Source organism: Schistocerca serialis, chromosome 6, assembly GCF_023864345.2.
Source record: "Schistocerca serialis cubense isolate TAMUIC-IGC-003099 chromosome 6, iqSchSeri2.2, whole genome shotgun sequence".
Taxonomy (NCBI): Eukaryota; Metazoa; Arthropoda; class Insecta; order Orthoptera; family Acrididae; genus Schistocerca; species Schistocerca serialis.
The window spans coordinates 609,371,668-609,384,648 of record NC_064643.1 but is presented as its reverse complement, the minus strand read 5'-3'; the positions used below and the strand labels follow the sequence as shown (position 1 = coordinate 609,384,648).

Here is a 12,981-nt window from a genome sequence, read left to right as displayed (position 1 = left end):
TTCTTCTTACGTTCCTCACTTTTTCCTGTAGCAAATTACATTTTAAATTTACAGTGCAACTTTCTCTCACCTTTTGAGATTTCCATTCTTTACTGGCTGTTATTGTACTTCTTACTATACTTTCATATGCATCAGCAAATGGTTAACTCTGGTTCTCACTTTCAGATGCCTCTCACTGCTCTTCTTCTTTCCTTTTCGTCTCTCTTCCCATACTCCTAACTTCCTTTCGACATTTCCAGCAACTTAATAGAAAAAAATTGTATTAGACCTTTAATTTAATAAGGTGCAAGTTGCTCTTCAGTGACTTGTATGCCCATGAACTATCCCAGTTATCCGACCAGGGAAAATAGACTTAAGTTTAACAAGGAATATGAACCACACATCATTCCTGACAACTCTTACATCTGACAAAGGTGGAGGCCAAATTAAATCCAGACTGAAACTTTCAGTGGCCTAACTGGGATTCGATCCCTGACCTCTGTTTCCGGGCATGCACTTCACCACTAGACCACCAGGTCTGACAGTGTCTTCAGTTAACTGATGTTAATACAACCCATATTCTCAACTTTTGTTGTATGATTTCAGTCCTTAAAATTCCATTGTCATATTTGTGTATGGGAACATGCTGAAAATTAATGCCTTCAAATTTTTTGTGAAAACTCTTCAAATCAAACGAACATTACTACATCTTTATTCTTCATGTCTACATATTTGCAGCCATCTTCTGCTGGAGGTTCAGAATTCTACCATGTAATGTGGCAGTGTGTAACTTAACTATGTCAGTGTGTGAAAGAATGCTCAATGTAATTAATTGAGTTTGGGATTCAAAGAGTTCATCTACACATGTAGCACCCTCTCATTCAGCATGACAGTGCCAGATCACACACATGAATAGACATCTGCGACTGTCAGACGCCTTGCATCCACCATCATCAGTCATCCTCCAAACAGTTTGATTGGCCCTGTCCGATTTTCATCTGTTCCCAAAATTTAAAGAACATCTTCGAGCACATTGTTTTGATAGTGATGAATCGATATAAGGAGAGGTGAGGTTTTGACTCTGTCAAGCAATTCAGGCAGTCTACAATGATGGTATCAACAAACTGATGTCTTGTTGGGAGAAAAGTGTTGGTTGCAGGAGTGAATGTGTTGAGAAATAAATATATAGACTTGAATAATAGGGATACAGAATGTCAATAATCTTTGTTTTATTTAAAATGCTTTAAGAGTTTTCACATAAAAAATTAGGAGGCATTACTTTCCAGCCTGCCCTCATATATTGTAGTTATTGAAAACTATTTTTTCAAGTTAAGATCTTTGCTTTTGTTCCTAAAAAGATGTATTTATGAAAGTTTCTTTTACAGGATGATGCAAGGTTCACTATGCTGAAAGCACTGATAACAGGGTATGTAATTTGCATTATAGTCTGATTTTGTGCAAAAATGAGTTGTTAAAATTCTACACGTAAAGTGTGGTTGATTACATAGTTGCACGTTCTATAGGGAATTCATCACGTTTATAATAATTACATTTATTAAAATATATTCAAATGTATTTATTATTAATTAGTTATTTACTTATATTTAAGATACCTTTGAGATGAATAGATGGTCAAAGGGAAACAACTTTGTCAGTCCATGTCAACTCATCAAGGCCTCCCTGCACCATGGATTAAAACACGTTGTTTAGAATAAAACTGATTTTGAAGCTTAAATAGAAAATGGTATCTGTAAAAGAAGTGTTGAATAGGGATATTTTCACCTTTCCACAAATATAACCTTTTCAAAAACTTTATGGATTGTTGAAAATAGATGAATTAATTTTTATATGCACTGCCTTGTGCTACTGACCAGTTTTTTCTGTTAAAATTTTCGTCCCTGTCTCTGAGGAAGGCTGGCAGGCCGCTGATGGGACTGCTTTATTGGGCCTCAAGCCAACCTGTTGCATACTAAGGTTCATGTTCAGCATATGTTTAAGAGACATAAGAATCCAATTTTTTTTTTTTTATTTTCATGCCCAACTTTGATTCAAATTATCTAGCATTATTAGCCACTGTTGGACAATCATACTTTGGTGGTCAAAAGTATAGTCTTTCTAATGAGCCATATTTGGAAAGGTTTGTAAAAATCGGGTAAAAATACTACAATTTTGCCCTTCTTACAAGACCTTAAACTTAACACTTCATTAATTTTGTGCTGGAAAGTGGTACATAAATGAAACTTTATATTTGAGAACCTTGTGTTGTTAGGTTACTGCATGCCAAGTTTCATGTTCATTGTACCCTTTGTCCCTGATAAGAGAAGAAACCAAATCTAAAACTTTTTCAGTTGATTTTGTCTAAAATTTTCTGGCAGGATATGGCACGTGTAATTCTTTTCATTATTATTGTTATTAAGAGAATGTATAAAGTTGTACAAGGTGGCCAAATTTCATTTCATTCAACAAAATATTTCCTAAGATGTAACAGCTCAGTCGCCAGAAATTCATGCTCGCTCTGTGCCGAGTTGCACATGTAGTCAAACAAATGGCCATATCTCGACCAGTTTTGTTTAGACGAATAACGTTCATCCAAACTTTACCGATGTTTATGGGGGCTTGTACAAATGTTGACATAAAATTTCATAGAAAGCCATGATTTTAAAGCAGCAAATGTTCCAAAATTAAGCAATTTGATGTGGAACGACCCTTAATGCAGTGGTGGTCAAACATTTTTGCTCAAGAGTCAATATTGACATTCTCGGACAGTAGCTTAGACCTCATATGAGATGTTCCAAGACTATCAGTTGTTCTAATGGAATGTTGTTTCCTCCTGGGTCCTTGTTTCATCTCAGGTCTTTCAGTGCTCTGTCAGAACTCTTCACGCAGTGTCAATCTCCCATTTCATCTTCATGTACATCCTCTTCCATTTCCATAATATTGCCCTCTACTACTTTGTCCTTGTATAGACCCTCTATATACTCCTTCCACCTTTCTGCTTTCCCTTCTTTGCTTGGAACTGGGTTTCCATATAAGCTCTTGATATTTATATCCTTAGTGATATATGCCTCTGTACCCTTACATTTGTCCTCAAGCCATTTTGCACTTCCTGTCGATCTCATTTTTGAGATGTTTGTATTCCTTTTTGCCTGCTTCATTTTCTGCATTTTATATTTCCTCCTTTCATCAATATCTCTTCCGTTACCCAAGGATTTCTACTAGCCCTCGTCTTTTTACCTACTTGATCCTCTGCTACCTTCACTATTTCATCACTCCGATCTACCCATTCTTCTTCCATTGTATTTCTTTCTGCTGTTCTTGTCAATCGTTTCCTAATGCTCTCTCTGAAACTCTCTACAATCTCTGTTTCTTTCAGTTTATCCAGGTGCCATCTCCTTAAATTCCTACCCTTTTGTAGTTTCTTCAGTTTCAATCTACAGATTATAAACAATAAATTGTGGTCAAGAGTCCACATCTGCCCCTGGAAATGTCTTAAAATTTGAAACCTAGTTACTAAATCTCTGTCTTGCCATTATATAATCTATGTGAAATCTTCCATTGTCTCCAGGCCTTTTCCACGTATATAACCTTCTTTCATGATTTTAAACCAAGTGTATGCTATATTAAGGTATGCTCTGTGCAAAATTCTTTCAGGCCGCTTCCTCTTTCATTCCTTACCCCCCATTCCATATTCTCTTACCCCCCCATTCCATATTCATTTACTTTTCCTTCTCTTCCTTTTCCTACTATCGAATTCCAGTTCACCATGGCTATTAAATTTTCGCACCCCTCACCATCTGAATGATTTCTTTCATCTCATCATACATTTCATCAATCTTTTCATCATCTGCAGAGCTAGTTGGCATATTACCTTGTACCACTGTGGGAGGTGTGGGCTTCGTGTCTATGCTACAATAATGTGTTCACTATGCTGTTTGCAGTAGCTTATCCATGCTATTTTTTTATTCATTATTAAACTTGTATTACCCCTATTTGATTTTCTATTTATAACCCTGTATTCACCTGACCAGAAGTCTTGTTCCTCCTGTCACCGAACTTCACTATTTCCCACTATGTCTAACTTTAACCTATTCATTTCCCTTTTTAAATTGTCTAACATACCTGCCAGATCAAGGGAGCTGACATTCCATGTTCCTATCCATAAACGCCAGTTTTCTTACTCCTGATAAGGAAGTCATCTGAGTAGTCCCCGCCTGGAGATCCGAATGGGGGACTATTTTACCCAAGAGGACACCATCATCATTTGACCATACAGTAAAGCTGCATGCCCTCTGGAAAAATTATGGCTGTAGTTTCCCTTGCTTTCAGCCATTTGCAATACTGGCATAACAAGTCCGTTTTGGTTGGTCAGATCAATCATCCAGACTGATGCCCGTGCAACCACTGAAAAGGCTACTGTCCCTCTTCAGGAGCCACACGTTTGTCTGGCCTCTCAACAGACCCCCCTCCCTCCAATGTGGTTGCACCTACGGTACAGCTGTCTGTATCGCTGAAGCACTTGAACATCCCCACCACTGGCAAGGTCTGTGGTTTATGGACTTTGCCTCAACACTTGAATACCACCATGCAAGACAATTAGAGGTAACATTATTTTCTGTTTCTAAATTCTACACTCCCTCTTCCTCGGAACAACTACAACTTTGTAAATTGTTAATGCCATCTCACTTAAGTTAATAATAATATTCAATTGTAGTTACCTGACATTACATTCTTTCACTCAGGAGACAAATTGTTTTCCAATCATCACCATTCTTAAGGAGGGAGGAGAGTGAGTGAGCGGTGAGGAGTAGTCTTCAACTAGATTTTTTAAAGTACTTTGTGTGTATTACCTTCAAGCTGTAATTTCATTTTTAAATTGCTCACTCGGATTCAGCATTAACACATACATTAGTAAAACTTTGTCAGGCTCCTACAGCTGTTTGGTAAAATTCTGGAAAGGGCAAGTTACATATTCAGCTTCTTCTCTGCCTTCTTAGTAGTATATTTCGTAAATTATATGGAGGGGTTGTTTTTTTTTTTTTTTTTTTTTTTTTTTTTTTTTTTCCCCCCCTCACTCCTCACTTAAAGAGGCTTGTTCTCGTGTTTTTGTAACTGTAATGCTGTTAGGCACTCTGTAGCACATTTTAGTAATACTGGAAAGGGTAGGGGGTGTGTGTGTGTGTGTGTGTGTGTGTGTGTGTGTGTATGTGTGTGTGTGTGCGCGCGTGCTCTGTGCGGACACAGTAGGAGCTTGTGCGTTTCGCAAACAGCTGAATGTGCTTTCTGCTGTGGTCAGTCATGTCCAGACTACTGCCTCGGGGTGTAGTAGTGACGGAGAATCTGCAAGGTGCATGAGACACCCCAGGTGTCGCTTGTTTTCCCCAGGCACTCTGCTGCCAAGGCATCTCCCAGTGTACATGACGTGGTGGATCCAACCTCACAGGAGAATCAGTAGAGGGTGGTAATGTATTCATGTCACTCGAGGCAGAGGACCATTGTGGAGGCTGGCTGTGTGGCCTTGCCCAGGACAGTTGGATGCCCCTCCAGTGTGTCCAAGCAGGCACACAGGAGGAGAGGTTTAGTAGTTATCTGGAGCTACAATGTTTGGTGCGTTATGAAAGCCCTGAGGCAGATAGCATTCGAGGTGGGAAAGAGAGCCAATGTGCACTTAGTATGTCTGCCGAGGGCCTCATTCGAGCTGTGGGGTATACCTTGCCTGTGGCTATCAAGCATCCAGGATGCAGTCATTTGCAAGGTGCAGCTCGTTGGCGCCTACAGAGCCTGTCGCGTGGGTTCTAGACCAATCTCCTTTCATACAGGTGGCTGGTGGAGTTGCCAAGGCCGCTGGCCACACACACAGGGTGCAAGCAGAGCTTGCAGCATTGTTGCCAGAGGTGATAGGTGTTCTTTGGTTTGGAGCTGTGTGAAGGGTCTCAGCCAAAGGCTTCTCCGACACTCTGACGGTCTTGGCTGCAGACTTCTGAGCCTGAATTATCGAGAAGAGAATTGCACGACTCACTTCAATAGGTCAGGGGTGCACTACACAAAGGAAGCAGTTACTCAGCTTGCAAACTACTTAGGGAGTGCACATGGTTTTTTTTTAGGCTGTGTGTTGGGTTGAGGTTCTCTGATAAACACTCGCCAGGCAACTTGGAGATACAAAATCAGACCACGGTCAGAGTAAACTTTACTCTCAACATTTTATCAGTAAATTGCTGTAGTACTTGTAATAAAGTTCTTGAATTTACTGCCCACCATGAAACTTCTTGTGCCCAAATTATTCTCAAGACCAAGAGCCAGCTGAAACACGAAGTACAAATCTCTGAGATATTCAGAAATTCATGGAATGTATGTTGAAAAGATAAATTTAATACAATAAGAGGGTGTGTGTTGATTGCAATTGACAAAAATGTTGTCTGAAGTGATTCCGGATTTTGAATGTGACTGAAGTTACCTTGTGTCTTATAACAGGTCAAGGTGAAATAGTTAATTGTTGAATGTTTTTACCAACCACATGTTTTAGTCATTGACAGTAAGTCTACAGTAAGTAGTGCAGAGATCCCATATTGTACTAGTTCTAAATTACTTTAACCTATTGAATATAGAATGGGATGTCTATGAATTCATTGCAGGGGATACAGACAGTCCTGCGAAGTTATTTTGAACACAGTTTCCCAAAAACTGCCCTCAGCAGCTAGTTCAACAGCCCACACACAGTGGAAATACTTTCGACCTTGCAGCTACCATCAGTCCTGATCTAATCGACAGCATGAGTACAACAAAAGGATTAGTACCATGATATCATAGTGATGATGGTTATTAAATTTAATAAAGCAATTAAAAAAGGCTAGGAAAATATTTGTGCAAGAAAGAGCAGACAGCCAATGTTAACATCCCCCTTAGACAATGAATTCAAACCATTTAGTTCCAGTATGATGGACATTAAGGAATTATGGACAAAGTTTTAACAGGTTGTAAATCCTCTTGAGAAGTATGTGCCAGATAAGTGGAATAAAGATGGAAAAGACCCACTATGGTTTAATAACAAAATTCAAAAATGTTAAGGATGCAAAGGCTGTTGCACTCTCAGTTCACAAGAGAATGTGCAAATGACAGCAGGCAAAAGTTAATAGAAATTCATGCGTCTGTAGAAATGCCAGTTGGACAGTAGCAGCTGGCCGAGACAGGCGTAGCAACAGGGAAGTAACCAATTTTGTGGCTTTTACGAGTTCCTAACTGGAAGCGAATTGTATAATTTCATCTGTGTGCTTTAATAGTTTAGTTCCTTGAGTCTCTGCATGTTAATTTAATATCTAATAGCCACAGTTCTCGCGTTTTCATGTGTGTCGGAAAGTAAACCGATTTTATGACATAGTAAAAGTTCCTAATCGGGGATAATTAATTAGTTTCACTTGAGTGCTTTGGTAGTTAGTTTTGAATCACTGTGTATTATCTAATTTATTAGATACTGTTCCTGCATTTTTGTGAGTGTATACTGTAGAGTTCTGTAGCATGTGCCGACAGTCCATTTATCTGGGTAGCTCAGTTTTCCGCAGTCTTTAGTATGGATAAGGACTGTGATTGTTGTGTGTGGGTGCGAGCTGAGTTGGTGGCACTTCGCTCTGAGCTCTAGGCTGTGATGGTTTTGGTTACACAGCTTGAAGCTGTAGTGGGTTTTGGGCCAGCCGTGGGGAGCCAGCGGATGTCGAGCAAGTCAAAGTCCTCCGATCGCTCCTCATCGGTGGCCAACCCAGTTACTGCTCGCAGTGAGGTTGACCCCTCATCCATTGTGGAGTAGAAGGTTGCCCCGGGGCATAGCAGGCAGTGAAAGGTTTCCCAGGAGGCCGCACGTAAGGGCTCCCCAGTGTCTGACACACAGGTTTCAAGTGCTGTTTGTGGCTGACACTGTCACTCAGGCAGATGCCATCACCTGTTCTGTTTCATAAGAAACCTCTCAGCCTGCAAGATCTGGGCAGTCACAGGGGGTGGGATTAGTGATAGTTGGGAGTTCCTACATTAGGCATGTAAATGGGACCCATTAGGGACATGGCTGCCAAGAAGGGGAAGAAAGCCAATGTGCATACCAGGTGTAGTCATTCCAGATGTGGAACGGTTCCTTCCAGATATCATGAAGTGCACAGGGTGCAGCCAACTGCAGGTGGTGGCTCACGTCGGTACCAATGATGTGTGTCACTTTGGATAAGAAGAGAGATTACAGAGCCGAGTGAAGGGTCGGAATCGGTGGCTCAGGCAGTTCTGCGATCACTGTAGGCTACAGATTCTCTGACTTGTGCCATAGGGTGGTTGGGTTTCGGGTTCCACTGAATAAGTCAGGAGTCCACTACACACAGGAGGTGGCTACATAGTTAGCAGAAGGCTGTGTGGGCTGGCCTGGGCAGAAAACACAAAAAGGGCTTAAGCCACAAAGGGTGCAGGTCGAACACAAGAACAACGTAGATACAGGAACCATCAGTATAACAGTTGTAAATGGTCGTAGCTGAAATGGGGAAGTACCAGAGCTCCAAGCACTAATAGAAAGCATTTACTCTCAAAGGTGGCTAAAGCTGGAGATAAGTTCAGCCGAAATTTTTGCGAGAACCTAACGGTGTTAGAAAAGGATAGGCTAAACACAGTTGGCTGTGGCATGTTTGTTGCTGTTAGTAGCAGTTCATCTTGTCGTGATATTGAAGTAGATAGTTCCTGTAAGTTAGTATGGGCAGAGGTCATTGTTGGCAACCGGAATAAAATAATAATTGGATCCTTTTGCCGACCTCCCAATTCAGATCATAAAATTGCTGAAAGGTTCAAACAAAACTGGAGTTTGAAATCAAACAAGTAATCGACTCATACAGTTACAGGTGGTGGCGACTTTAATTTACCCTCGATATATTGGTGAAAATACATGTTCAATTCTGAAGGCACGCATAAAATGTCACCTGAAACTGTGCTAAATGCACTCTCTGAAAATTATTTTGAGCAGTTAAGTTCTTGAGCCTACACAAGTTGTAAACGATTGTGAAAACACATTGGACCTCTTAGCGACAAATACTCCTGAGTTAATAATGAGCATCAAAATAGATACAGGGATTAGTGAACACAGGGTTGTCGTCGTGAGATTGAATATTGTAATCCCCAAATCCTCGAAAAATAAGCAAAAAATATCCCTATTCAAAAAAGCAGATAAAAATTCACTTGAAGCTTTCTTGAGAGACGATCTCCACTCATTCCAAATTAATAAGTGTAGACCAGATGTGGCTTGAATTCAAAGAAATAGTTTGGCAGCAATTGAGAGATTTATACCAAATAAATTAATAAACGACAGAATTGATCCTTCTTGGTACACAAAACAGGTCAGAAAACTTTTGCAGAAACATGCCAAATTTAAAAAGGCCCAAAATCTCCAAGATTGGTGACCTTTTACAGAAGCTCAAAATTTAGCACTAACTTCAATGCAAGGTGTTTATAACAGTTTCCACAACAAAACTTTCTCTAAGCCTGACAGAAAATCCAAAGAGATTCTGGTCGTATATGAAGTATGCTGGTGGCAAGACACATTCAATACCTTCTCTGCGCTATAGCAATGGAGGTACTATCGAAGACAGTGCTGCCAAAGCAGAGTTACTAAACACGGTCTTCCAAAATTCCTTCATGAAAGAAAACAAAGTAATTATTACAGAATTTGAATCGAGAACAGCTGCCAACATTAGTAACGTAGAAGTAAATATCCCCGGTGTAGTGAAGCAACTTAAATCTCTTAATAAAAGCAAGTCTTCTGGTCCAGACTGTGTACCAGCTGGGTTCCTTTCAGAGTATGCTGATGCAATAGCTTCATACTTACTATATACAACTGTTCACTCGACAAAAGATCCATACCCAAAGACTGGAAAGTTGCACAGGTCACACCAATATTCAAGAAAGATAGTAGGAGTAATCCACTAAATTACAGGCCCATATCATTAACGACAATATACAGCAGGATTTTGGGACATATATTGTGTTCAAACATTATGAATTACCTCAAAGACGACAGGCTATTGACACACAGTCAACGCACATTAGAAAACATCGTTCCTGTGAAACACAACTGACTCTTTACTCGCATGAAGTGTTGAGTGCTATTGCTAAGGGATTTCAAATTGATTCTGCATTTCTGGATTTCCAAAAGATTTTTGAGACCCTACCAAACAAGTGGCTTGTAGTGAAATTGCATGGTTAAAGAATATCATCTGTAATGTAACTGTACTCGTGATTTCCTGTTGGAGAGATCACAGTTCGTAGTAATTGATGGAAAATCGTAGAGTAAAACAAAAGTGATCGCTGGCATTCCCCAAGGTAGTGTTATAGGCCCTTTGCTGTTCCATATCTAGATCAACGATTTGGGAAACAATTTGAGATTGTGTGCAGATGGTGCTGTTGTTTATCAACTAGTAAAGTCACCAGAAGATGAAAATAAATTGCAAAATGAATTGACCCTAAATAATGAAAAGTGTGAGGTCATACACATGAGTGCTAAAAGGAATCTGTTAAACTTTGGTTACATGATAAATCAGTCAAACCGAAAGGCCGTAAATTCAACTAAATACTTAGGAAATAATGAACAACTAACATTGGAAGGAACACACAGGAAATGTTGTTAGGAAGGCAAACCAAAGACTACGTTTTATTGGCAGGACACTTAGAAAATGTAATAGACCTACTAAAGAGACTGCCTGCACTACACTTGTCCATCTTCTTTTAGAATACTGCTGTGTCACTGAAATGACAGGATTTGGGATGGTCATTATTAACACAAAGCTGTTTTTTGTTGCAGGGGAATCTTCTCAAGAAATTCCAATTACCAACTTTCTCTTTCCAATGAAAAAGTATTTTGTTGACGCCGACCTACGTAGGGAAAAATGATCACCGTGATAAAGTACGGGAAATCAGACCTCGTAAGGAAAAATATAGGTGTTCACTCTATCTGCGCGCATTGAGATTGGAATAATGAGAATTGTAAAGGTTGTTCGATGAACCCTCTGCCAGGCACATAAATGTGATTTGCAGAGTATCCATGTAGATGTTGAGTGTAGAAACCTGCAACAATCACCGCCATATCTTTGCAGTAAGTCGTGCTAAGAACTTGAGAAAATTCTAGTCCTACATAAAATAAAGTAGGTCTAAGGCTTCTAACCAGTTGTTTGTTGACCTTCTAACCAGTTGTTTGTTCACCAATCAGGTGTGGCAGTAGAAAATAGCAAAAGAAAAGCTGAAGTTTTAATATGTGTTTAAGAAATTGTACATAAGAGGCTCATGGATGATGTAATAATAGATCCCTGGTGTAGAGAAACAGCTGAAGGAGTTGTAAGCAAATAAGTCACCACTTCCTGATGGAATGCCAGTTCGCTTATAAAAAGAGTTTTCTACAGCATCGGCCCCATACTTACCTTGCATTTATTACAAACTTCTTGCCAAACATGAAGTCCCAAGCAACTGGAAAAAGCACAAGTGACTCCTATTATGAGTAGGGCAAAAGAACATACCTGCAAAATTACACATAGATGTCTTTGACATTGGTTTGCTGCAGAATCCCTGAAAGTATTCTCACTTTGAATACAGTACATGTTCTTGGGGGTTTAAAGCTTCTGCCCACAAATCAGCACAGTTTTAGAAATCATTGCTCATGTGGAACACAGCTTTCCCTTTTCTCACACGAAATTCTGTGAACTGTTAATAAAAGGCAATGAACAGTGAATAAAAGGCAACAAGCAGATTCCGTATTCTGACATGGTGCCACATTGCTGACTGTTAATGACATTACAAGCATACGGCATAGGTTCCCAGACTCAGACTTCATAAGTAACAGAACTCGATTTGTTGTCTTTGACAGTGAGTGTTTGTCAGAGTCCAAGGAAAAGTGATAGGACCGCTGTTATTTTCTGTTTACGCAAATTATCTGTCAGACTGACTAAGCAGCAGTCTGCAGGTGTTTGCTGATAATGCTGTGGTATATGGGAAGAAGTCATCGCTGAGCGACAGGAAGAGGATACAGTGTGACTTACACAAAATTTCTACTTGGTGTGATGAATGTTAGCTAGCTCTAAATGCAGAAAAATGTATTTTAATGCAGATTCGTGGGAAAAAGAAACCTTGAGGTTCAGATACAGCATTAGTAGAGTGCTGCTTGACAGTCAAGGCAATTGAATATCGAGGCATAACATTGCAAAGCAGTATGAAATCGAACGAGTGTATGAGGACTGTAGTAGGAAAGACAAATTATCAAAATCAGTTTATTGGGATAATTTTAGAATTTGTGGCTCATCTATAAAGGAGACAATGTATGGGACACGAGTGACCCATAGTTGAGTACTGTTAGTGTTTCGGATCTGCATCAGGGTGGATTACAGGAAGACATAGAAGCAATTCTGAAGCGGGCTGCTAAATTTGTTGCTGATGGGTTCAAACAACACACAAGTATTACATAGATACTTCGAGGAGCATTATTGAGAAGATTGACTGCAGGACAGTTCTACTGCTACCAGTGTATGTTTCATGTAAGGACCATGAAGATAAGGTTACAGAGATAGGTGCTCATGTGGAGGCATATAGACGGATGTTTTTCCCTCACTTTATTTGTGAGTGGAACAGGAAAGGAAATGATCGGTAGTGGTACAGTGTACCCTCTCCCTTGCAACATACGGTGGCTTGCAGAGTCTATGTATAAGTGTAGATGTGGAAATGGGAGAGTCCCAAAAGATCCTCAGTTTGCCAACACCCTCAGTGACACCTGTGAACCTTTGTTGAGCACTGCAAAAAAAATCTGTACAGAGAATTATACACATTCAGCCTCTCCCCAGGGGCTCACGGTCCTTTAGTGACTACGTGCGTGGCGAGCACAGGGCCCCGAGCTATTGCAGCCTTCCTTCTTTCCCGGGCTGCATTTCCTTTCCCTTCCCCTCTGCCCTCTCCCTGCCTTGGTGTCCTCGTTTATGTTGGCCCCGCTATCCTCCTGGTTATTGGTTTTGTTGA

At 40.1% G+C, this 12,981-nt stretch overlaps 1 protein-coding gene across 2 annotated transcripts in view; it reads left to right on the top strand.

Annotated features, from left to right (window-relative positions):
* LOC126483764 (baculoviral IAP repeat-containing protein 6-like) overlaps window positions 1-12,981 on the top strand; it is a 140,843-nt gene that overhangs the window by 86,389 nt on the left and 41,473 nt on the right. For both annotated transcript variants that reach the window (XM_050106910.1, XM_050106911.1), the window contains exon 4: window positions 1,365-1,405. In XM_050106910.1, the coding sequence (XP_049962867.1) occupies window positions 1,365-1,405 (41 nt within the window). The remainder of the gene's footprint in view (window positions 1-1,364; window positions 1,406-12,981) is intronic.